This window comes from Emiliania huxleyi (assembly GCF_000372725.1).
Source record: "Emiliania huxleyi CCMP1516 unplaced genomic scaffold EMIHUscaffold_1, whole genome shotgun sequence".
Taxonomy (NCBI): domain Eukaryota; phylum Haptophyta; order Isochrysidales; family Noelaerhabdaceae; genus Emiliania; species Emiliania huxleyi.
Genome location: NW_005202428.1, coordinates 1,016,065 through 1,039,547, shown reverse-complemented (window position 1 = coordinate 1,039,547; position 23,483 = coordinate 1,016,065). Strand labels below are relative to the sequence as shown.

The following is a 23,483-nucleotide window of genomic DNA, read 5'->3' as shown; positions in this document are numbered from 1 at the left end:
GCTCAACAAAATGCTCAAAATGCTCTCACAAAATACACAGAAAAGCTTCAGCGCGGCGCTCCGCGCCTGACTGACTCCTCTCACATCTATTGCAGCTTGGCATGAGCAGAGTCCCCCGCGTGAGCGGCGTCGCCCCACCCCACGTGGTGCCCTTCCCTGCGCGACACAGCGAACACCTCGCGAGTGCGCGTATCCCCACCGACCTCTCGCTCTCTAAGTTGGCGCCGGGCGGACAGCGCGTGGAGAGCAAACCTCAGGGGCTGCCTCCCGCCGCCGCCGCCGCCGCCGCCGCCGCCGCCGCCGCCGCCGCGAGCTTTAAGCGCTCAGAGCCGCAGCCTCGGAGCCGCACGGGCCCCGAGAGGCTCAGACCTCGTCCGCCCCCTCAGGCAAGCCGAGTTCGGTGCAGATGGCGTCGATCCGCTCCTCCAGCTTGGTCCCGGGCCCCTTCTCGGTGCCGAGCGCCTCCTCGACAACCTGAGAGCGCGAGGTTCGCGAGAGTTGATGCGAGATTCGCCGAGATTCGTCGAGCTCTTGCCCCCTCGCAGACACCTGCACGTCTTGGTCGAGCGACTCGGACGCCGCCCACGCGATGCCTGGGGGGGGAGAGAGTCCACGGTGAGAGGGGCACACGCCGCCTCGAGCGACTCGAGCGCGGCTCGACGGGTGCGCCGAGCGAGTACATCGCATGGTCGAGCCGCTCGCGGGGCAGGTAGGCGCCTGGAGCGGGAGATAGGGCGGGGTCGGGCCGAGAGTGCAGCCTCGAGAGAGCCGCTCGCGGGGCAGGTAGGCGCCGTCGTACGCCGAGCCGTCCCCCTTCTCCTCGCCGAGATGCACCTCGGGCGCACGTCACACAGACACGAACGGTGAGCTGAAGGAGAGCGCTGGGCGGCCCTCGCTGCCGCGCGAAGCGCACCTCGAACATCGCCTCGAAGAGCCCATCGACACGCGCGAGCAGGCCGATCTCCTACGCCGAGATCTGGTCGAGGTGCAGCCGAGGTACGGAGATCACCCCCCCTTGCGGAGAGAGAGAGGCGGATCTCTCTCCTTGTCGACGACGAGCTCGGCAGCCTACGACAGAGAGCCGAGTGGTGCCTTTGTCTGTATCAGGAGAGAGTGCACCACAGTGAGAGGGGGGCTCAACGTCGGTGGGACTCGGGAGTAGCGAGCACTGAGCGGCATCTCTCGCGACTCTCGATGCGGGGGCGAGCTCGGGTGCTGCTCGGGTGTGTGCGCCTGCTCGACTGCCTCAACCTTGGCGAAGAGCGGCGTCCCCGCAGGCACCTCCATCTCCAGCGCGACGAGCATCCGGTCCAGCTTCTCGCCTGCTCTCGGTGCAGGAGACTCTCAGCAGACCACGGAGGCGAAGCCGCCGCCAGCATGCGGCGCGGCTGCTCGCCCGCGCTCAGCTCTCTACTTGTGCCTTCGAGCCGGCGCGTCCCGACGACCTGCGGCAGATGCCCGCGACTTGTCAGGGACGTGTCGTGGACACCCCTGCACCCGACGCCGCTCCCCACACCGTCGCAGACTCTCCGAATCCGCCCGACGAGTCGAGCAGTGACGCGCCGGAGTCGAGCGTCGGCGGCGAGGCTGCCCGCATCCTCCCCCCCACGTCCGAGCGCGTGGAGGGCTGCGCCTTCCGACTCGCAGCCGCCAGCTTGCGAAGCAGCGCCGCCTGGCACCGGTGCAGGCACCGGTGAGTGGGGGCTGATCAGCGATCGCCGCGGCTACAGCCCGCTCGCTGCAGCGAGAAAGCGCCGCCTTGGAGAGAGTCCCATCGTGCAGCAAGTGCGCCGGGTTGTCGGAGGTCGCCTAAGGAACGGGTGGGGCCAAACTCATTCCAGTGGAGAGAGTGGCGGTGCGAGCACCGCGTCTTCGGAGAGCTGGCGCTACCCCGTCAGCCCCGAGCAGCCTGCGTCCGGAGACGCGCCTCTGAATGACGACGGACTCTCCTGCGGGGAAAGTTCCGAGAAGGTTCCGAGAAGGTTCCGAGACGGTTCCGAGACGGTTCCGAGACGGGGTTGGTGGCAGAGGGGGGCGCAGAGAGGGGTGGGAGGGGGGGCGTGTGCGGGAGCGGACCGGTACCTGCGTCCGACTCCTCCGCCGCACTCAGCCGGTAGCCGCCGCGGCCGGGCAACTCGGGCGAGGGGGCAATGTGGGCCGCGCTCTTGCGGCGGCAATGCTGGCAGCAGCAGATTAGGAGGAGGCACAGGCAGGCGGCGAGGGCGACGGCCCCCGCGGCGAGGAGCGGGGCGAGGACGACTACCGGACCAACCTGAGGGGGGGAGGAGGGGGCGGGGGGGGCAAGGTGGGCGGTAGAGGGCGGCGGCGGTGGGCCAGAAGGTGGGTCGGAGGTGTGTGACGTGCAGTGGGAGGAGGTTCAGGCAGGAGCGGCGTAGGTGGAGGCACAACGGAGGAGCTTGGAGGCGGAGGCAAGGGTGGCGGGAGTGAGGGCGCGTGGAGGCGAGGAGGCGAGAGAGTGGGCGGCGGTGGGTGGCGATGCTGCGGCCTCGAGCTGGTCCGGAAGGGGGACGCCGGCGCTTCGCTGCAACTTGTCGCGCAACAATTTGTCGACCGTGGCGAGCCAGCTGTCCGTCGACGGCGCTGATGGCGCCGGAGCTACGGGCAGCGGAGGGCCGCCGTGCCAAGGCGGCGCCGGAGGCACCGGCTCCGGGAACGGCGGCAGCGGTGGCGGCAGCGGTGGCGGCGGCGGCAGCGGCGGCGGCAGCGGCGGAAGAGTCGGCGCCGGCGAAGGCGGCAGCGAGGGCTTCGGCGACGCGGGTGGCGGCGGCGAAAGATCCACCGGAGAGCACGCAGAACATTCGCTCACGTACTCCTCCGCACCGATTTTGCGGCAGGCCTCGCGCGCTTCGACGCCGCCGTTGTTGATGAGCCATGTGATGCGGCCGCCGCACGTGCTGCTGGGCGGTGTGTACGCGGAGTATGTGCAGCCCGGCGCGAAGGAGGAGCAGGGGTTCATTTGTTTGATCTCTCGTCCTCAGAGCAGCAGTCCAAGGCGCAGCTGTGAGCGCTGTCAGAGCGGTGTTTCGACACCGATAGACTCCCTTCGTCGAGGAGAACGCTGAGTCAAAATCCGCTGTTCACACTTCACAGGTAAGTGTAAGCGGAGCAGCTGAGTAGATAGATACAGCGAATCCTTTGTGTTCACACCTGACAGGGGTGGTGGGTAAGGGGGGGTTTAGTCTCACCTTCAAGGATGTGAGAGGAGAGGGAGTACCCGGAGAATCCCCGGCTGCGGAAACGTAGTGTCGCTTCTCTACAAGAGGTGCGATACTGCGGGGGAGTGTAAGGTGGCTAGAAGGGCTTCCAGTCGGACCTTCAAGACATGCGCTTTTGGCTCTTCGGACAGTAGGGTTGGGGATTTGTTCTACTCTCTCGACCCTCTTAAAAAAAGAAAGAAAACGGCCAACCCAAGGGAGGAATGGGGAGGGACGGCACGCCGCCACCACACAGGGATTTTAAGGAGAGGGGTGAGGTGCACTAGCCGTCGCCCACCCTTGGGCGTCCGCCTCTTCCTATCTCTCTTCGCAGTCTCTCTCCGATTCTCGCTGCGACCTTCGTGCCACCTCGCGGTCGCCCCCTTCTCGTCGTGCTCTCCCTTGTCGCTTCTTCCTCTGTCGCGTCGCTCTCCTCTGTCTCGTTCTGCGACGCCGCCGCCGCCTGCCGGTCCCTTGTTCTCGCGGCTTCTTTCGCCTTTCGGCGCAGCTCCGCCCTCCTAGCTGCATATCCTGGCCCCTCGAGTCTATCGAGCTCTCCTCGCGCAAGGACGAGTCTTCTGACGCCCACTGCGATCATTTGCCACCCAGTCATATCATTGCTCAGGTCCACTCTCTCTTCGAACACTTGTGCCTTCACGGATGAAGCCGGCGCTGGGGTCCCCTTCGGGTGCATCGTGACGGCTGACAACGGTATTTCCACTGGTTCGTCCTCCTCGGAGTCGTCTTCCCCCGTTTCCCTCCGCTCGGCTCTACGTTCGGTACGTTCGGTGTGGCTCACCCTCCATGCCGTGAACAGGCGCTTTATCCACCCTATATTCTTCTCTCGTTCCTCTGCCCGTGCCTTGGTCTTGTCGTTGTTTCGCATCCATGAGAGAGATTTTTAGCAATACCAAACAACTCTAACACTCACACGTAATTTGGGGCCTGGAGCCCTGTTCACGCGCGCGCGAGACGTGCAGACAGGGTTGCCAGGTGAGAGCGAATGGCGCGGTTTTTTCATCCATGTGAGTATGGCGATCGAGGCTGCCTTCCCCACTACCTGTAGTTCACTCGTCACCTCTCCCGCGAGCTCCCTTCTCTTTCTTTCGGGTATGGGGTCCGTGAGTGCGGGCAGCGTGCATGCAATCACGGGCGCTATTTTGTCGTACTCCTCTTCGGCGAGCGCTCCGAATCTAGACCCCATTGCCTTTAAGGAGGCTGCCCTCGCTCGTCTCAGGAATGTGACGGTGTCTTTTGAGTCCGGCGCCTCCCGTTCAACTCTTGCTGTCGCCCTCGCCGTGTTTACCCGAGGAAAAGAGCTGTTCAGTCTTTCCAGCTGTGCTCAGCGTCTGGCTCGTCCGCACGCCGAGCCAACCTGCAGCTCCTCGAAAATGCTGATCACAGTCTCCACGGCGCTGGCCGGTGCCTGCCTGCTCGTCTGCCTCGCCCTGTGTGTGCGCAGCCGTATGGTTCGGGCAGCGCCCGTCCGACCACAGCTGCACGAGGCCGTGCTTGCGGCCATCTGTAAACTCCGCGAGACCGACGAGGGTCCGTACGCGCAGATGGCCGCCGAGGAGGATGCAACGCGGGCCAAGGCGCGCGCGGCGGCGCTGCGAGTGTGGTGGGCTGCTGAGGCTGTTGGTCTCGTAGTTCATGCCCATCTCATATCGTGTCCGGGGAAAATATCAGTATCAGATTCGTTGCCTCCGTGTGCGCGCACTCCGAGACTGCCCGCTCGCCCCCCAACTGGTTCAGGAGCTCGCAAACGCCTCGGAGGATCTCGAGGCGGCTGCAGCGGCAAGGACGGAGACAGAGGCGGTGGCAGCGGAGGAGGCGTCAGTGGCGCGGCTGTCGCTGGCGCGGCTGTCGCTGCGCGACGCTGTGCTGCAGGCAGAAGCAGTTGCTCCCTTAACGGCCACCGCTCGAATCGCCCCTGACTTGGAGGAGCGCGAGTAGGCGGACGACAATGTCGCCGCAGCCGAGGAGCGACTCGCTCAAGCCAGCCTCGAGGAGGGCCCCGGCTCGTGCCGAGCTCGAGGCGAGATTGCCCGAGATCACTCGAGACCGCACGAGATTAGGCGAGCCGGCGAGCCGGCGAGCTTGAGACGGCCACGGCGGAGCACGAGGCGGAGCAGAAGGCGGCGCTTCGCACTGCGATAGAGCGACGGGCGGCGGTCGGGGCGGCGCTAGCTACCAGGGAGCGTGAGGCGGCGGCGGCAGAGGCGGCGGTTGCCGAGGCGGCGAGGGTGGCGGCGGCGGAGGAGGCGGAGCGGGTTAGGACCGGGACGGTGGCCGAGGCGGTGGCGAGGGCGGTGGCGAGGGCGGCGGCAGTGGAGCAGGCATCGTGCAGTGTTGCGGAGGCGGAGGCGGAGGTGGCGGCGGCAGATGCAGCGCGAGCGGCGGATGCCATGGAGGCGGCGAGGGCAGAAGAGGCGGCGGCGAGGGCGGGGCTCGGCATGGCCGAGGGCGAAGGTGATGTGGCCAAGGCGGAGGCGCGTCTCGCAGAGTCGCAGCAGGCCGCCAGCCGGCTGAAGACGTGGTTTCAACTCGCGAGCCAGCGCAAGGCGGCGGCCGGCGAGGACCTGGAGGCGGCGGCCCGCGCTTGCAGCGAGCTCGAGGCGACGGTTGCGGAGGCGGCAGCTGTCAAGGCGGCTGCCACGGCCAGGGCTGCGACAGCAGTGGCGGCGGAGGAGGCTGCACGGACGGCGGCCGATCTGGCCAGAGCCGAGTTGGCAGCAGCTGCAGCGGAGATGGAGGTGGCAGAGGAGGCGCGGGCTAGCCTTGAGGCGAGGGTGGAGGTTGCGGCGGCGGGTGCGGCGGTGGCGAGGGCGGCGCCGCAGGGCGGCATCGCCTACCGGATGGCGCCTCCAGAGGATATCGCAGCCGGGACGCCGCTTCTCGAGAAAGTGCACGCCGCCGACCGGAGCCTGGCCGACGCACAGCGCGATGTGGCTGCAGCGGAGGCGCGCCTCGCCGAGTCGGAGCAAGCCGCCAAGGAGCTGAAGGCGGCGCTCGCGGTTGCGGAGCGCGAGGCGGCTGAGGTGGCTGCTGCCGCCGCCAAGGCGGAAGCGGCGGCAGCCAAGGCGGAAGCCGAGCGTTTGGCAGCTGAAAAGGCGGCGGCAGTGGAGGCGGCGAGAGTGGCGGCGGAGGAGGCGGCGGCGGAGGAGGCGGCAAGAGCGGCGGCGGAGGAGGCTGAGGCGGCAGAGGCAGAGGCGGCGCGGGTGGCTATGGGCCAACGGATGGCGGCTGCTGCGTTGAAGCAAGCTGCAGCTCGCGCTGCGGCTGCGGTGGCAAAGAAGGAGGCCGAAGAGGCGGCCGAGGCAGAGGCGGCGCGGGTGGCTATGGGCCAACGGATGGCGGCTGCTGCGTCGAGGGCGGCTGCGGCGCGAGTGGCGGCTGCAGCGGCAAGGACGGAGACAGAGGCGGAGGAGGAGGCGGAGGAGGAAGCGGAGGCGGAGGCGGAGGCGGAGGCGGAGACGGCGCGGGTGGCGGAGGCGGCGCGGGTGGCGGCTGCTGCGCGGGTGGCGGCTGCTGCGCGGGTGGCGGCGGCGGCGGCGAAGACTGCGGCGGTGGCGGCGGCGGCGAAGACTGCGGCGGAGGCGGAGGCGGAGGCGGAGGCGGAGGCGGAGGCGGTGGTAGAGCGTCTACGACAGCTCGATGGCGAGGCGCCGCCGACGCGCAGACGGCTGAGCGATGTGCTATTGGGGGTGGGTCCGCGGCTGAAGTCTACTCGCACTTCGCTCGGCGCCGATTTAATTGATGCCGGCTCCGCTGCTGCCGCCTCCGCTGCTGCTGGCGAGGTAGTTGTTACCTCGTCGCCACCGCGCGGGGCCAGTTTCGACGTGGAGGGAGTTGCGGCCGAGTGCTACACCCCGTTTGACGCGAAGTCCGAGGCGGCCGCTGTGACGGGGAACGAGGTGGCGCCCCGGCGACGGAGCGGCCCGCGCTCGACAACGACCGCCCGTCGGACCAGCGACGCGCGATCTGGCGACGGCGCTAACGGCGCGGATGTCTCGAGCTTGCGGGACCTGGTGCGGGACGCCAAAGTTGCTGCCAATGTCGGAGGCCGCAGGGCCAGCGTCGGGAGTACTCCTCCCCCAAAGCGCGATCTGGATATGCTGCGAGAGCTGGGGCTGCTGTAGATAATGCCGAGGTTCATGCGGAGAAAGTTAATTAGAGAGTTTAAAGTCCCGCCTCCCCAGCCTCCCGGGCGCAGTCCACACACCACAGACCGGGAGAGACCGCAGAGTTCCAGAGAACGCCGCAGTGTAACAGAGGCCAACACGTGCGTACACATAGACAGACCGCGTAAATCGATCAGTCCGCAAGGAGGGATCATCATGTGCAAGCAGCTCCGCGACCATCCGTTGGCCAGATCTTGGTGCGCTGTACTCCTTCACACGAGGCGCATTTCGAGCATCAACGTTTAAAGGCTTAGCAGGAACGCCGTGCAGCAGCATGCCGTGCACCCAGCCGACGAATGGGAAACAAGTGCTGAGGAGGCATCCCGCTTTTGCGCATGACACGTCCTCCACGTGCTGGCGCTCCATGACCGGGGCCCGAGGAACGGTGCCGACAACTGCCGACGGGACCTGGTAAGCCTCCTCGCACGAGCGCGATGGCTGCTGCTGTGCAGAGTAGGGGAGCTGGCGCTTGCTCGGCTGGGTGTCCATAGCGTGGTGCGAAACGCTTCAAGGACTTCAAGGCGGTCGGATGTTCCGATTAGACGTCCAGGACGCATTCAGGGACGCTAGCGCTACTTTTCTTTTTCGCACTATGTTTGTTTGTTACAAACATTACACCAAGAGTCTTTGAGAGAGAGAGAGAGAGAGATTTAGCAATAGTTGTTGAGCCTTGCTTGTGTGAGCGGTCTTGCTTGCTTGCTTTGCCAACAACAAACCTACTCCCTTGATATGTGGTAAACCAAGTACCGTATTCGGTACTATGAACTGTGCGATTTCGGGCCCGGGGTTGTGCGCTTACCAACTCTGAGAAAGGACGAAAAAAACCGAAACACCGCTCAGATAGCCTGCGAACTCGTCGACCCGTGGCCAAGGAGGAAACGGCCCGATGGCGGAGCGGCCCAAGTCCAGACCGCCACCCAGGGCGTTCATACAGCAGAAGCGCGCGGAGACTGGCTACCACCCAGGCAGCCCGGTGCCGCAGCTCTACGATCCGATCCCCGCATCGAATGACGGCGAACATTCTGCTGCGCGTGACATCGGCGAACATTCTGCTGCGCGTGGCAGCGTTGACCTCGGCTCCATCGAAATCACCGGCCCATGCACCCTGTTGACATCGTTGCTCTCTAAGCTTGCGCCGCCAGGCAATCTCACATATTCTCTCACCTGAGCGCCGAGTGTGGGGATGTCACCTGACCTCACAAATGTAGGCGTCCCGTTTGGCGGCACACTGACCTTTGCTGGAGGAGTCAAGTATGTCGGAGGCGACATGCACCCTATCACCACACGCATTCCCTTTTCTCCTCGAATACCCTTGCTCCTTTCCATAGGCCTCAAGACGAAGCGCTGTTTTGGCAGCCCTGTGCGTGATGGGCCTGGCGTCATGCTCTTTCCGCCACTCGGCTCTGGCGATAAGCTCGAGGGGGAGTGGGTCGACGGGCAGCCTGGTAGCTTTGCGATGGCGGCCAAACTGACGTGGCTGTGGGCGAAGAACGGGCCATCGCTTGCGACGCGCGACGTGGGTGCCGTCGGCCTCGGAGGGGAGGAAGTGCCAGCTAAAGTAAGGTGATTGGGGCCCCCGGAGATTCCGGTAGCAGGCGGTGCCGCGGGGATGCCGGGGTGAGCCCACTGTCGGCGTCACACCTGTGTACGTTAAAGAAACAGAACCTCGATGTCTTCTCTCATTCGTGTGTCGCTCTTCGACAAAGAGCGACACACGAATCTCCGGGGTCCGCTCTCACACCTCAGAGAACTCACGAAACGCGCAAAAACTCGCAAAAAAGCTCGCTACACACACTTCCACAAAACGCTCAATAATCGGAGTGCGTCTGCAGCGCGTTGAGGCGCGCATAGAGGCCGGCCGCCGCAACCAGAGCCTCGTGTGTCCCCCGCTCGACGACGCGGCCGCGCTCGAGCACAACGATCTCGTCGGCCGCTCGCACCGTCGCGAGACGGTGCGCCACCTACTACTCATTACAAACTGCTTCGAGGCATCCCGAGAAGCTCGCCGTCGGACGGCGGTGCGCCACCGTCAGCACCGCGCGGCCGCGCGCGAGCAGGGCGAGCGCGTCATGCACCTGATCGCGGATAACCTCGGGTATTCTCGGGTCGGTCACAACAACAGGTTGGCGGGCGCGTCGCGCACCGCGCGCTCCGACTCCGCGTCGAGGCTCGCCGTCGCCTGAGCGCGAGGTGTAGATCTCGGACCATCTCGGAGAGTCTCCGACTCTGACTCGAGGCGCGCGGGGGGGGGGGGGGGGTGATTAGTCGAGACTCGCCTCGTCGAGCAGCAGCACCGAGGGCGCGCGGAGGTACGCGCGCGCGAGCGCTATGCGCTGCCGCTGCCCGCCCGATAGGCCGCCGCCCCGCTCGCCGATTGCCGCACCGTAGCCGCCCGCCGTTGAGATGAAGCCGTGCGCGTTGGCGGCGACCGCCGCGCGCCGCACCTAATCTCGAGTCATCTCGGCTCACCCCGGCTCGCCTCTGCTCGGCGCGGCCAGTCGCCGCGCCTCGCGCTCGAGTAGCTCGGCGCTCCACTCGCCCTCGGGCGGCGCCCGCCGCGCGCCAAAGGCAATGTTGTCGTGGAAGGTGCCGCGGAAGAGGGTTGGCTCCTAGTGTGGCTCCTAGTGCGTGAGCTTGGTGCATGAGGGTCGGCTCACGGGTGGAGGAATGCCGTCGTGGCGGGGTGCAGCAGAGGGAGGGCCGGGCTCCGGCTCGGCGCGAGGTGGGTGGAGAGGAGGGGAGAGGAGGACGCGGCGGGAGGCAGGTAGGGGAGTGGGGTCGGCTCCTGCGCGACGACGCGAACGCAAGCTCTAACCTCGGGTCATCTCGGGCCGTCTCGGGCCATCTCGGGCGAGGTACGTCTCGGGTAAGCTCCTGCGCGACGACACCCACGTGCTCGCGGAGCCACCTGCGGAGACATTGAGTCACAATTGTCTCCGCTCAGCACTGCAGTGGCACTGCAGTGGCACTACAGTGGAAGCAAGGGCGGGCGGAGCCACGTGCTCGGGTGTATCTCGGCTGTATCTCGGCGATGGCTCAGATCATTCAAGGGTGGGGCAGAGCCAACCGGTTTGGAAGCCGCTCGAGGCGAACGCCGCCGATGGTGATGCAACCGGCGGTTGGCTGGTAGAAGCGCAGCAGCAAGCTCAGCGCGCTGCTCTTGCCTCCGCCGCTTGGCCCGACCAGCGCCGTCATCTTGTCGGCCGCGAGCGAGAGTGTGAGCGAGTCGAGGGCTGGCTGCTTCGCCGCCTGCGGGACGTCTCCGAGACGGCTCAGGGGCGGCTCCAGCAAGACGCGACGACGCGAGCTGCTTCGCCGCCGGGTAGCAGAAGCCAACCACCTCGAGCTCCACGTGCGACGCAGCGGCGCCCTCCGGCGCGGCGCAGCTGCTCCCCGCCTCGGCCGCTGCCTCTGCCGCAGCGCGCGCCTCGCCCTCGTCCAGCAGCGACAGCGCCTACCCTCGGGGAGATCTCGGCTGACCTCGCGCAAACCTCGGGCGCGCCTCGCCCTCGTCCAGCAGCGAGAGCGCGTGCGAGGCGCTCGCGGCACTCGCCGCCGCGCGAGCCCACCCGTTGGCCGCCTGCACACGCGCTCCTTTTCTAGGCGCGTGTATTTCTTTTTCTAGGATGCACCCCACCCGCCGGCCGCCTGCAGCCGAGGTGCAGCCGAGGTGCTGCCGAGGTGCCGCCGAGATCGAGCCGCCGCCCGGTGTCGTGGGCTGCGTCCGAGGCGGCGTAGCCAGTGGCGACGCCGTACACCGCGAAGGAGGAGACGCTTCCCGCGCTGAGGGCGCCGGAGAGGACCTGCCTCGAGATCAGCTTCGATCAGCTTTGTATCTCGTCTCTCGGCTGCATCTCGTCTCTGCGCTGCATCTCATCTGTCGGCTGCATCTCGCCTCTCGGCTGCATCTCGCCTCTCGGCTGCATCTCATCTGTCGGCTGCATCTCATCTTTCGGCCGCCTGCCGGCCGGCTTCCCGCACCACGCCGAGCGTGGCGACGCCGCCGAGGAGGAGGTTGCCTGGTTCACAGCTGGAGGCGTGAAGAGACGCTGTTCACAGCACGAGCGACGCGTGCCGACGCCGCCGAGGAGGCGGTGGAGTCGGTGCGTTGAAGTTGGTGGAGTCGGTGGCGGGGTGGTGGCGGCGGTGGCGGCGGTGGTGGCGGCGGTGGTGGCGGCGGCGGCGGCGGTGGCGGCGGCGGTGGTGGCGGCGGCGGTGGGTGTGGCGGTGGCGGGTGGTGGCGGTGGCGGTGGCGGTGGCGGTGGCGGTGGCGGCGGCGGCGGCGGGTGGTGGCGGTGGCGGTGGCGATGGCGGCGGCGGCGGCGGCGGCGGCGGCGGCGGTGGCGGCGGCGGCGGCGGCGGTGGCGGTGGCGGTGGCGGTGGCGGTGGCGGTGGCGGTGGGTGGCAGAGACGGAGGTGGCGATGGTGGAAGGAGGAGGTTGCGTCCAAGGTAGTGCAGCGCAATCTCGAACCAGCTAACTCTCATACGAGTAGGGTCCTCCCTCGGCTGCCTCCGTTCCATAGCTTGTGCAACGCCATCTCGCGCATCGAGAGCGTGTAGTACGCCTGCACTCTTGCGCCAGCCTCGGGTCACCTCGGGCCCACCTCGGGCACATCTCGGGTCATCGAGAGCGGTACGCTCCTCCGCCTCCGCGGCGTACTTTGCGCCGACCGCAGCCTCACCACCGAACGCCTTGAGCAGGCGACCCGAGATGACCCGAGATGACCCGAGATGACCCGAGATGACCCGAGATGACCCGAGATTACCAAAGACTGGGCGGGGCTGCGCTGTCTAAGCAGTCTCGCCGCCGAGCGCCTTGATGCAGCGAGCAGCAGAGAGCGCCTCGGCCGCCACCGACGTCGCCGCGCTCGCCTGGCGCTGCTGCTCCTGAGCAAGCGCGCGCACCTGGTGCGGCAGGAGCGAGCGCCTCGAGTGCAGTGGTGGTGGTGTGGCAGGGCTGAAGGCGGGGCACACACGCCCGCGTGCCAACCGCCGCCGCGAGGAGCCCGAGCAGCGGCGCGATGCCGAAGGCGAGGAGGGTCAGCCTACACGCGCCGCCTCCGGACCGTCTCCGACGCGTCCTGCGGAGGAGGACGCCATGTCCTGGCGAGGGAGAGTCTGCCGCGGAGAGATGGAGGCCATGTAGACCGAGGCGACCAGGCACGAGGCGACGCTGCGAGCGACCTGCGGTAGGTGGTGCGTGACGCACAGCCGCACCGCGTCCGACCCCGCCGTCAGCGAGGAGAGGAGGTGACCGGTCGGCTGCTCCTCGAGGCTCTGCACGCTGCAGGTCAGCTGGCAGAGGAAGAGGCGCGACCGCACCTCGACCACCGCTCGCTCGCCGGCGCTCTTGAGCAGGTACTCGCCCGCGTGTTTGCACGCCGACATCCCCGCGATCAGACCCATGAGCCGCAGCAGCGCGCGGTCGACTCTGGAGCCAACCTCATCGCCAGCAGCGTTCGTGTAGATATCCAGCAGAGCGCCAGCGACGGAGGGCACACCAAGCTCGGCCAGCGTGGCGAAGAGGAGGAGAAGGCTGCCAGCGAGGATGGTGGGTAGCTGCGGCGCAACGTAGCTGAGCAGGCGTCGCATTATAACACAAAGAGCGAAAAGACGAGAGGGCCGGCTCGCTCGCTTGCGCCGCACCGGGGTAGTGCCCACGGAAAAAGAATTTCGGAGCGCTCCAAGTGCTCCAAGTGCTCCAACGGTGCATTGCGCACGACACTGGGCACGGGACTCTGGCGTATTAAAATCCCTGTGTGGTGGTGGCGTGCCGTCCTCCCATCCCTCCCTTGGCTTGTCTGTTTTCTTTCTTTTTTTTACGGGACTGGCGCGCACTGGCACTATCACAGGAAAAGAAGAAATCAAGCAGGCTTTCTTTCTTTCATTCTGCCTCACGTCAGGATCAACACTCAGTCCACGACCGCGTCTCGACGGATCTCGACGCGATCCAAGACGCATCACAGCCACAGGTCACGGCCCGCCGGCAGCGCCGTCGCGCCGTCGCACGCTCGCACCGCCTTCTCAGAGAGCCTCTTGAGGCGCCCGCAGCGCAGGCGCACCGCGCCACATCGCGCGCTCTTAGCGCCCGTTCGGGAGGACGCAGCTTAGAATGCCAGACACGAGGTCTGAGATCCCGATGGAATCCCCGAGGAAGTCCCCGATCAGCGCAAGGACGCAAGTCGGCATGCCGACCGAGCAAGAGATGATGGCACCCAAGTCCCCAGCATACACCGCGTCGAGGAGGCTCTCGATCCCAGTCGGCACGATGGGCTCCGTCTCACCATAGGGACACTCGCCAACCGGGGCGCCGGGCGGCAAGATAGGGTCGAGGATCGGGCGGTCCACAATGCACAAGCGCAAGTCGCCGATGAAACCCGGGATACCGACGACCGGGCCGGCCTCGAGGTACTTTTGCACCGCGCGCAGGATGCAGGCTGTGAAGCCTTCTTCGCTTGTGGCACCGTTCACGGCGTAGTAGATGATGCACTTGATGTCGAGCGTCCGGACGGCCTCGAGGATGGCCTCGACGGTATCCTCAATCGTGCCAATGGGATGGGGGCAGAGGTCGCTGATGGGTGGCGAGGGGGAGGGAGACGGAGATGGCGAGGGGGTCGGAATGGGAGCGTCGATGCAGTACGGCTGGGCGTATCCGCTGAAGAGGAAGTTGCGGCCCCAGAAGCCGTCTGAGGAGGGGCCCACCTTGTAGGTGAACTCGAAGCCCTCGCTCGCAACAAAGCTGAAGCAGGCGAACTTGGGGACGGTCCTGCACATTGGGTCGGGCGGTGAATACAGGGCATGTCACTCAACGGGGAAAGGGTATTTGGCTCGGCCCTCACCAACGGTATGGCTGGCCCTGCAGCCTCTCTGGAAACGCGGTGTCGGGGTACACGCCCGCAGCAGGGGCTGTTGAGCCGCCAGCGCAGGTGCTCGTGTCCTGGACTCCGATCGGGGGGCGGTCCTGCTTGTCTGGGGCGGGGGACAGCCCGTTGGCTGGGCATTGGTCGTACAGGGAGCAGTCGATCAATACGCTCGAGATGTTCTTGGGGTTGTCGACCCCCGTGCCCTCCATCTTTGCCTTGATCTCAATACAGTGCCGGTCTGGATTCGTTGGGTCAGCGGCGTCCGATGCGACGTCGAGGTAGTTTTCCGTGTCGATGTTGGGGCACAAGCCCTGCAGCATCGCCCGTCCCTCCAACGCCCGTGGCGACTTGCCGTGGGCGAACCAGTCAACGATGCCGCAAGCGTGGAACTCCTCCTTGAGCGTCTCATCCACTCCATTGTCAAAGTCAAAGACGCATACGTTGCCCTCGCCGCCGAGAGGTTGGGGAGTGTTGGTGCCCAGCCTGTGGAGACAGCACGGCTGTCACGCGCACGCCAATGTCGTGTGGAGGGGACCCGCGGCGAGAATACAGCGTATCCGCGCATGCCAGGCGCTGAGCTGCATATCTACTGCGCCTGGCCTGTACGCGTGCAGCGCAAAGGTTGTCTCTGTGTTTGCAGCCATGCTGACGCTCGCGAAGCCGTGTCCCTGTGGTGAATCACGGAGGGGCTGGCGTCGGTTATAGGGTGTTGATTCTTTTCGCCGAGTCGCTTGCTACTACTACGGGGGACTGGTGAGCGGCAGGGATGACAAAACGAAAGGTGAGGGGCGTGTCCATGCCGTTGGGTCGCGGCCGCGGCCGTTGGAGTCCGAGGCCCACGGCTTGTACGAGGAGGAGTTGGTGAGAGCGACGTCAAAAGGAGTGCCCTGCATTCCTTCGATGGTGCCGTCAAAGAAAAGGCCGCCGCCCTGGAAGCGAATCTCTGGCGACGGTGCTCCGAAGCCGTACGGCCCCGCTGTGTAAGCTGCGGTCTCACGACAATCGCATCCGCAGCCGCAAGGCCTCTCCGCCGCAGAGTTGCCACAAGTCGACGAGGCGGAGTCCGAGTGCGGCCCAACGGTGCACTTCACGTCGGGGCCCCCGGGGTAGCCTCCGAGGTTGTTATAGCCGACGTCTGCGCTTGAAAAGTTGAAGAGCACACCGTAGGGTATCTTACCCGGCGGGCAGTAGGGAGAGCTTGGAGGCGGCGGCGGCTCGACGACCGGGTGCGAAGAAAAACCCTGCGCAGAAACGTGTTGGGAGCGGTTATGCTGTCGCAGAGTGAGCTGCGTCAGGGGCATGCGCGCGGCGCAAGCGATACCAACGCGAGCGCGCCGATCGCGAGCATGATGGGAGTTGGTCCTGGGCCCGTCGCCGGGTCGCAACTTCGGAGTGCCCACGTTTGATCAGAAAACGACGAGTTGGACCAACGGTATTTTGCGCTCAATCTCGGGCGGCCGACCTTTCTTTTCACTCTGCGCACTTCCACTACTCCACACGAAGTATACGGGGGATACCCGATACCCGACGCCACGACACGGCACCACACACGGCACACGGGGGGCACAAAAGGCGGTACCTTAAGGCATATGTACAACATGTGCCACCTTCGTACATACAGACATGTCCGGCGAGCCCAGCAGGCAGGCGCAGGTCAATAGGAGAACAGAAGGGGGGGGGGGGGGGGCATGAGCGCTCAGAGAAGCACCGGCGCCGCGACGAACTTGCTGAGGCGCGGCTCATATGGCCCGCTGAGCCCGCCAAATGGTGGCCGCTGCTCGCCGGGCGACAGCAGCTCGTGCGGCAGCATCTCGCGGCTGACTCGAGACGGGCTGACGGCGGCGGGGCGCGGGAGGAGAGTGAACAGGACCGCGCCGACGACGAGTGCCCCTTCGATCGCCATCACGACCGAGCCGAGGAGGATCCCGTGACCCTGCGGCTTCTCTGGCACAGGCCGCATGTTTCCGGGCTCGACGGTGCTGTCCTTGGCGATGCCAGCCATGTAGTGGTTGATGCGGCCAGCAGAGTCCCAAGCCGCGCCCTGGTCCGGCGGCATCGGGGGCGTCGGGGGCGGCGGCCGTGGCGGCGGCGGCCGGGGTGGCGGCGGATGCGGCGGCGGAGGCGAGGGCGGCGGCGGAGGAGGAGGAGGCGGCGGCGGCGGTGGCGGCGGCGAGGGTGGCGCTGGCGGAGCCGCGGGGTCAAAGTGGGCAAAGGAGGAGAGCGGGTCGACTGCCTGAGACACCAACCCGGTGGTGAAGCCAGTCGTACCCCAGAAGGCACCTCCGGCGACGCCAAAGGCCGAGCCGATGAGTCCCGGCGAGGCGGGCGGCGCGGGTGGTGGCGGCGGAGCCGGTGGCGGCGGCGGCGGAGACGGTGGCGGCGGTCGCGGCGGCGGCGGCGAGGGTGGCGGCGGCGGCGGCGGCGAGGGCGGAGGAGGCGGGGGAGGTGATGGCGGCGGCGGCGGCGGCGGTGGCGGCGGCGGCGGCAAGGGCGGCGTAGGCGGCGATGCCGGGTAGGAGCTGGTGGTGAAGGAGTGGAGCGGGTCGACTGCTCGAGAAACCAACCCGGTGGTGAAGCCGGTCGTGCCCCAGAAGGCTCCGCCGGCGACGCCAAAGGCCGAGCTGATGAGTCCTGGTGCGGCGGGCTCGAGCTGCTGCGGCTCCGCGACCACCTCACGCCCAAGCTTTGTCGAATGGCCAAGGGAGGTGGCCGGGACCGCGGCGACGGTCGGCGCCATGAAGAAAGGAGAGGAAGTAGCGCGGCGCAAGAGCGCGGCAAGGAATATCGTTGGATACGACGCCGATGCAACGCCAAGTGTTTTCTTTTTCTCTTCTTTGTAATGTAGATTGTTTGGGGGGTATGGTCCCATTGGGTTTGTCAGCTGGCGGGGGGTATGGTCTCGAGGTGGGTGGCAACCATACCCCACCCCGCAAAAGTCCGAACCCAGCCACTGGTTGCCAACGCGACAGGTAGGTGGCTACCTGTGCTACACGGACAGCCCGCCAGATCAAGCGACGATGGAGCAGGTCAAGCGGCTGTGTCGCTCGTGGGCGGATTGGGACTGCGAGGAGTCAAAGGAGAACGTGTGCAAACGGCAACGCTCGGATGCGCCAACCAACGACGGAGGGCTTCAGAGTATGAGCGTCTCCCTGCCGGAGCCGCCAGCCGAGGATACGATGGAGGTGCAGCGGCCGCAGGGCTGGCTACCTCCGGCGGTGCGGCATCGATTCGACGCCTGCCTGCGGCAGCTCAGCAGATAGCGGTATGCTCGCGCGCCGTGCGCGTGTTTGATTTATGGCGTTACCTCAGCCTCGTGTGCTGTGCGTCATGCTGCCCGACGCAGCGACGCTGCTTCACCTTTCCCTCCTCCCATTCCGTGCGGATCGGGGTGTATGCGCACAGAATGCTGCCCTGGTGCCGAGGAGATTCCATGCGTGCGCCCAACCGGATCGGGGTGTACTAACTACGTCCTCGAACGTCCCCAGAAGCTCATGTCACCGTATGAGTAAAAAAAAACACGGTATGTACACGGAAGTATTGCTGCGGTTGTGCTGGAGGAGAGAGAGGGGCCGGCCAGCGCGGCCACGCCAGAGGGGTGGGGAATCGCCAGGGGCGCGGCGCGCAGGCCCCCCCCCAGGCTCTGCGGCCCGGCAGGCGCCAGGGGGGTGCGGGTGCGTGGGGTGGCGCTCGAGGCTGAGTCCACGGTCAGGGTGCCGAGCTATTGTGTAAACGCTCCGTAGAGAGCCACCAGCCGGAGAGTGGCTCAGCCGACAGCCCCAGGCCCGGCGGGCCCCAGGTCCCACAACCTCTGAGACCGCCTAAGCACCTAAGCGGCCTAAGCGGGGGGGCGCTTAGGGGGCTTAGGTGCTTAGGTCGCCCTCGCGAGCGTAGCTACGTGCTGACATTATCATACGAGTGATCCTGAGTACCCACATGATGTGCCTGCCTATCGCTAAGCACGGGATTGCGGCCTCACAACGCTCACGATCCGGTTGAGCCCTCGAATATCACACGCATGCACGTGGGGTGCCGGGACGGCTACATTTCAGCGTCGCACGCATCCGCCAGCGCTGCGAACTCCTTGTCCATCTGATTTTTGTACGTTTGCATCGCTGACTTGACCTCCTCCGCATCTACATGGTCCAGGAGATCGCCATCAAAGACCCAAGCTACAGAGTGGAAGCCGCGGTCGTCGGGACCACTGCCAAACCTGCCAGAGACAAGGTACTCCAAGCGCTCGTCGTCTTCATCGACAGGGTTCCTCAGCGCCACCGCAGTCATCTGGCTCGGGTCACAGTAGCGCATGCCGAGCACCTCTTCAATCTCCAGCAAGGCTGCATCCGTTGTGCGTTGACCTGGCAACCTTATCGCTGGCGAGTGGTGGCAGACGGCCGACCGCCCGCATGCACTTGCGTCGATGGCAAGCCTTCTCGGTGTGATCGGAGTTCCAGTTCCACCCGGCAGCACAAGTGGTCTTGCCGCATTTATCGCATCTATCCGCCCGCCGCGGTGCCGGCTTAGAAGGCTGAAGCGAAGCGCGGAACGCCCAAATTTGAGCGTTTCGAGCGGTTGTTCATGGCGCAAGGGGTACGCAAAAAAACTAACTTCTGAGCGTCGAAGTTACTTCGAAAAGTAAGCTGTTACTTCGAGAGAGCTCGCGGAGAGCTTTTACATGGTGTGTTTAACGTCGTGTGGCTCCCAGGGGTTGCCCGTTTACACGGTGGGGGCCCGGGGCTGGCACCCTGACCGTGGACTCAGCCTCGATCACTCGATCGTTTACACATTACACGCCGCCCGCGCGAGCTCTACTCCTCCGCCGCACATCGTGCATACACCAGCAGAAAGTTGTTTGCGGGCATGGCGATCCGCTTGAGCAGCGCGACGCCCGCCTTGTCCGCGAGGGCGCCGAGGTCTCGCTCGATATCCCGGTACCCCCAGGACGGGTCGCGCGCACGCAGCGAGCGGTCAAAGTCGGCGTTGCTCTCGGAGGTGTGCTCGCCTCCGGTGGTGAAGGGCCCGTAGACGCACAAGCGGCCACCGTCTGCCAAGACGCGCGCCGCGCCTACGGGTGTCGTCGATGTGTCAACGCGTCGCGGGCGTGCCCTGAAACCCACCGCGGGCGCCGCGCCAGTAAACAGACCCTCGGTCACCACCCACGGAGAGATGTGGCACATATTGGCGACGATCACCGCATCAAAGCTCTTTGGCTCGAGCTTAGCCCAGTCGCTGACGCTGGCGCAGTCGTGGGCGAACGGCGCCTCCACGTTGTCGAGGCCCTCGGCCCAAGCCGCAACGGAGCCAAACGCATCGGTCGTGAGGTCGGATGGGCAGAAGCGGACGCCGGGCAGCGCCGCGGCGAAGTGGGCGACGTGCTGTCCCGTGCCGCTGGCGACCTCGAGCGCCCGCCCGGAAGAAGGCAGAATCGTCAGATACTCGCTGAGGATCGCGGCCTTGTTTCGATCGCATGAGGGCGACAGCATCTTTGCCGGGTTCTGCGCGTCCACCGCACCCGCGTTTGGGTCCATCGTGCGGCTCGTATAGCCGCCTGGAGGCATGCTCAGCGCGCGAGAAGATCGAGTGAGAGCCAATAAGGTCACGGCCCTCAGCATGCACCCTGTTCCAATAAATAAATAACGCAGAGGCCCTCAGCGGAGCTGGGAAGAGGACCGCCGCAAGCGGCGTGGCATGGAGCGGTTGTGCATCCCTCCGGGGGCCCCTCTGCGCCGGGGAGGCGTTGTTGGAGGCTAGGACGCAAGCGTCCGTCGCCCTTTTCAAACTCGGGGCCCACTCCGGTCTCCGCTACGCTCCGACCCGAATTTGGAGGGCCTGAAAGTTTAAGGTGTTGCTGCGCAAAAGGGGTCGGACACCGGGCGCAGCTCATGCTAAGAGCTAGAAGAGGAGATAGAGAGAACAACCACCCTGTCCCGTTATTGCGTACACCAACACCACAAAACGCTCTCTCTCTCCTGTCCTCACTCAGGGGGGTCACAACTACCAAGTCCCTCGACTAGCTGCCACAGGGCGCCGCTGCCACAGGGCGCAGCTGGAGACGCTCCCCCTCAATCGGCATCCACCCCCACCCGCTCCAGCCCCACTTCTGCTGCCGAGAGAGCTGAATCGAAGCAAGCGAGCCATTGCATCTTGGCGTGCTCCTGGAGCGCGGCTTTCTGCGGCCACGAGCACGGCGGAGTCGGCGTCGTAGCGCGCATCGTTCCCGCTCATCGCCCATTCCTCCCGTGACGTGTGTCGGCCGCGATTCGATGTCGCCACCTTCATCGCCAACGAGGACTCCCTCGACTGCAGGGGGGCTCCGGCGCGGGGAGGGACTCCGCCTGCTGCGCTGGCCGACTGCGCCCTCCTCCTCCATGGGCTCGATCCGATTCCGCAGCGGCGGTGCTGCGCGGGAGGCGGCCGCGGGCACGCTGGGCTCGATCAGCGGCTTTCCCCCCAGGTAGCGCGAAAGCACGGATTTGGCGGATTCTTGGCTTCAATTTTACGAATGTCTTGGCACCAGCTGAAGGCTTGCATCCCACATCGCCCACTTCGTGCACGGTATTCGGATTTCGGCTATTTGCTCGTGTGGGGGTATATTGCAGATTTGTCAATGGTACCGCGTCTGCGACGCGGGCGCCTTGCGGGCAGAGCGGTTACTGGACCGTGTTCAACGACGTTGAACATTGTTCAACGTCGTTGAACACTACTTAGGATTGGCCGTAGCTCCTCTCCACGAGCGATTGAGAAGACGTACCACGTGTCGATTCTGTATAGAATTGCAAGGCGCACACGCTGGTCCAGGCGGGGAGTCGTCGATCCGACTCGTTCCGACGTGAAGTCGCCGTGAAGGATTGGCAAACAGGGCATTTTGCCCAAGATTTGCCCTCCCGCGCGATCTTCTCGCGTCGGCAAGCGCGCGGGCCAGGATGGGCGAGCCGGTCCCGCCACGCTGGGCGGGCCAGCGGCTGGCACGCGCCGGCCACTCCGGCGGCGCGGCGGCCTCATCGCGCTCGTCGTCTGCGAGGCCACCGCTCGGCGTCGCCGCGTCCGACGGCGATGGCGCTTGGCTGTGAGGTGGGATGGCGGCATGGTGCGCGCGGACGTGGGGGTGGTGCGGGATGCGCGTGCCAGCAAGCATAGTTTCACCTCCCCAACCCCGCAGGCGCGCCGACGTGCTGCCCGAGCGCGTTTGGAGGCAGCAGCAGCTCCTCGCGAGGCGCCTTCGGAGGGGTGCCACACCCCTTTCCCAGCCGCGCGCGAGTTGAGCTCCGATTTGCGCTCTTTTTCGCACACGCCCGACGCTAGTAGGTGAGGATCGACCATCCTCCGCAAGCAGGGCTTCGTCGGGCGCGTCTTCGTCGAGCGGTGGTGCATCTCCCATGCTCCCACCAGCGCCCTCCTCGCAGCCCGCCCGCGGCCGACACCGACGCCCTCACGGGCTCACCCTAGTCGTAGGTGCGGGTTTTTTGCGTGCCCTCCGTCGATACGGGGCGCTGGGCGATGGCTGGGCTTGTCGCCGGGCGAGCTGGCCCCTCAGTCGGCCGCGGAGCGGAGATGCGAAATCGAGGCGGCGCGGCCCCTGCGCGCAGCCTATCCGGCCGGCGCGCGCATGGTTCCGTAGCCCGTCTAGTGCCTCACTGACCACTCCAGCGCTACGGTCTACGTGGCCGGTGTGGTACTGGGGCTGGGCAGCCTTGGGGCCGGCGGAGACCGCCGTCTAGCGGTCGCACTAGTCGGATATCGTTGTTCAACCTGTTTGTTCAACGGTTGTTCAACCATACTTTGAGCCTTAATTATTAATTCGGGTTTGGGTCTCTGAGGTCGATACTAGCGTCTATAACTTGCCACAAGCATGCTTTACAAAAGTCAAGCGGAGCTGGACTCGCAGAACGGCCGTCCGCGCGCGCTGTGAACAGCGCCGTGGTTGAACACTGTTCAACGTCGTTGAACACGTGACGGTCCAGTAACCGAGAGCCCTTAGGACACCCTTTATATCTTGCGCGGTCAAAAAAACGGCTTTTGGCCCTGGATGTGCGGTTGATGACTGCACTCCAAGTGCTCCAAGTGCTTTCTGGTAAAAAGGGAAAAGGTCCCCGCCCGTGCGATCTTTGTGCTGAGGGAGGGTGTAGAGGATGTAGAGTGTAGAGCGCTGTAGAGCTGTAGAGATGTAGAGCGCTCTGGAGCGCTGTAGAGCTGTAGAGCTCTACATCCGCCGCGTGACGAGGCGCCTGCGTTGTAGAGCGATGTAGAGGCGCTCTACAACGTGAAATCTCTACAACAAACTCTACATCATAAGCGGCGAACGAGGCACGGTCGCTCTCCGACATGAGGCGCGTTGCACTTGCCAGTGCTGCCCTGGCCTTCTGTCTGCCCGCCCAATGGGTGGCAGGTGCCTCTGCTGCTATGGCATGCCTCACGGCTGCGACTGGCCGGCGCCTCGGCGCGTCAGCTCGGCTCGGCGTAGCGATAGTGGCCAGCGCAACTCGCCTGGACTCAACGCTCAGCCAGGAGCTCCCGCACGCGCTGGCGCGAGTCATGGCGCATGCAACGCGTCTGAATGCTCGCCTCGCCTCGCGCAAATGCGACCGTCCTCGCAGCCGACAGTCCACCGCCTGCTAAAGAAGCACAGCGACGAATGCGGCACCGGCGACACATGGCAGGCTGGTCATGACGCAGTTATAGGGTGTTGTGTGCCGTCAGAGGGACTCTCTGTGTGTCAGGGATAGTCAGGGCTGTCCATCAGAGCTTCACTAAGCTCGGAGACACCCCATTAGCGCGGCTCGACCTCTTTGAGTCACTGCCTTCCCGGCGGTTTGGCTGTAGAGCCTCTACAACAAACTCTACAACAAAATCGCGCTCTACATCGCTCTACAACGCAGGCGCCTCGTCACGCGGCGGATGTAGAGCTCTACAGCTCTACAGCGCTCTACATCTCTACAGCTCTACAGCGCTCTACACTCTACATCCTCTACACCCTCCCTCAGTCTTTGTGCAGGGTTCTTTGTGGGTGTGGTCGGCGGCTAGCCGGGGTCGTCCTCCCGATGGGGGACTAAAGCCGTAGCACTAGCCGCGTCTTCCGCATGGTCCCTCGCGCCTCGGGTCCCTGCTGCTCCTAAACCTAATCTCTTCGTACCCTCCTGCTGATCCAGGCGAGTCAAGTCCGTCGTTTTCTTTTTTCGGAAACGTTAACAAAGCTACCGTCCGAAAGCGCCGCGCGGCGGCCGGT

The 23,483-nt window shown here is 65.6% G+C and overlaps 8 protein-coding genes across 8 annotated transcripts; 4 read left to right on the top strand and 4 right to left on the bottom strand.

The window, feature by feature from the left end:
* Positions 1–10: 10 nt before the first annotated feature.
* EMIHUDRAFT_447431 (hypothetical protein) lies at positions 11–2,977 on the bottom strand (the record flags this gene model as incomplete). The annotated part of the gene is made up of 14 exons (XM_005794059.1): positions 11–474; positions 550–593; positions 670–717; positions 792–834; positions 914–964; positions 1,045–1,068; positions 1,234–1,322; positions 1,397–1,445; positions 1,517–1,672; positions 1,729–1,809; positions 1,891–1,949; positions 2,083–2,134; positions 2,531–2,616; positions 2,818–2,977. 14 exons carry the CDS (start codon positions 2,975–2,977, stop codon positions 364–366), a joined length of 1,053 nt encoding a protein of 350 aa, XP_005794116.1. The 3' UTR covers positions 11–363.
* A 1,629-nt stretch (positions 2,978–4,606) lies between these two features.
* On the top strand, positions 4,607–7,357 carry EMIHUDRAFT_94920 (hypothetical protein; the record flags this gene model as incomplete). Its single annotated transcript, XM_005794058.1, has 3 exons — positions 4,607–4,831; positions 4,971–5,096; positions 5,294–7,357. The coding sequence occupies 3 exons, from the start codon at positions 4,607–4,609 to the stop codon at positions 7,355–7,357; spliced, it is 2,415 nt and encodes an 804-aa protein (XP_005794115.1).
* A 912-nt stretch (positions 7,358–8,269) lies between these two features.
* Positions 8,270–9,016, top strand: EMIHUDRAFT_431769 (hypothetical protein; the record flags this gene model as incomplete). Its single annotated transcript, XM_005794057.1, has 4 exons — positions 8,270–8,541; positions 8,608–8,661; positions 8,728–8,957; positions 8,995–9,016. Coding segments are annotated over exons 1-4 (561 nt in total), but the record flags the coding sequence as incomplete, so codon positions are not given.
* Positions 9,017–9,207: 191 nt separating this feature from the next.
* On the bottom strand, positions 9,208–12,992 carry EMIHUDRAFT_94919 (hypothetical protein; the record flags this gene model as incomplete). Its single annotated transcript, XM_005794056.1, has 9 exons — positions 9,208–9,360; positions 9,427–9,474; positions 9,543–9,578; positions 9,694–9,843; positions 10,259–10,307; positions 10,467–10,648; positions 10,740–10,853; positions 11,381–11,418; positions 12,467–12,992. The coding sequence occupies 9 exons, from the start codon at positions 12,990–12,992 to the stop codon at positions 9,208–9,210; spliced, it is 1,296 nt and encodes a 431-aa protein (XP_005794113.1).
* A 2,723-nt stretch (positions 12,993–15,715) lies between these two features.
* EMIHUDRAFT_431767 (hypothetical protein) lies at positions 15,716–17,050 on the bottom strand. Its single transcript, XM_005794055.1, has one exon. It carries the CDS (start codon positions 16,998–17,000, stop codon positions 15,960–15,962), a length of 1,041 nt encoding a protein of 346 aa, XP_005794112.1. The 5' UTR covers positions 17,001–17,050; the 3' UTR covers positions 15,716–15,959.
* A 15-nt stretch (positions 17,051–17,065) lies between these two features.
* On the top strand, positions 17,066–17,523 carry EMIHUDRAFT_194110 (hypothetical protein; the record flags this gene model as incomplete). The annotated part of the gene is made up of 2 exons (XM_005794054.1): positions 17,066–17,077; positions 17,233–17,523. 2 exons carry the CDS (start codon positions 17,066–17,068, stop codon positions 17,521–17,523), a joined length of 303 nt encoding a protein of 100 aa, XP_005794111.1.
* Positions 17,524–19,023: 1,500 nt separating this feature from the next.
* EMIHUDRAFT_420229 (hypothetical protein) lies at positions 19,024–19,743 on the bottom strand (the record flags this gene model as incomplete). The annotated part of the gene is made up of 2 exons (XM_005794053.1): positions 19,024–19,325; positions 19,404–19,743. The coding sequence occupies 2 exons, from the start codon at positions 19,741–19,743 to the stop codon at positions 19,069–19,071; spliced, it is 597 nt and encodes a 198-aa protein (XP_005794110.1). The 3' UTR covers positions 19,024–19,068.
* Positions 19,744–21,183: 1,440 nt separating this feature from the next.
* Positions 21,184–21,978, top strand: EMIHUDRAFT_194107 (hypothetical protein; the record flags this gene model as incomplete). Its single annotated transcript, XM_005794052.1, has 4 exons — positions 21,184–21,326; positions 21,420–21,487; positions 21,571–21,625; positions 21,888–21,978. 4 exons carry the CDS (start codon positions 21,184–21,186, stop codon positions 21,976–21,978), a joined length of 357 nt encoding a protein of 118 aa, XP_005794109.1.
* Positions 21,979–23,483: the final 1,505 nt, after the last annotated feature.

What these genes read in the sequence shown, in the direction of transcription:
- EMIHUDRAFT_431767 (XM_005794055.1), bottom strand. Translation starts at nt 17,000, where the DNA reads ATGGCGCCGACCGTCGCCGCGGTCCCGGCCACCTCCCTTGGCCATTCG.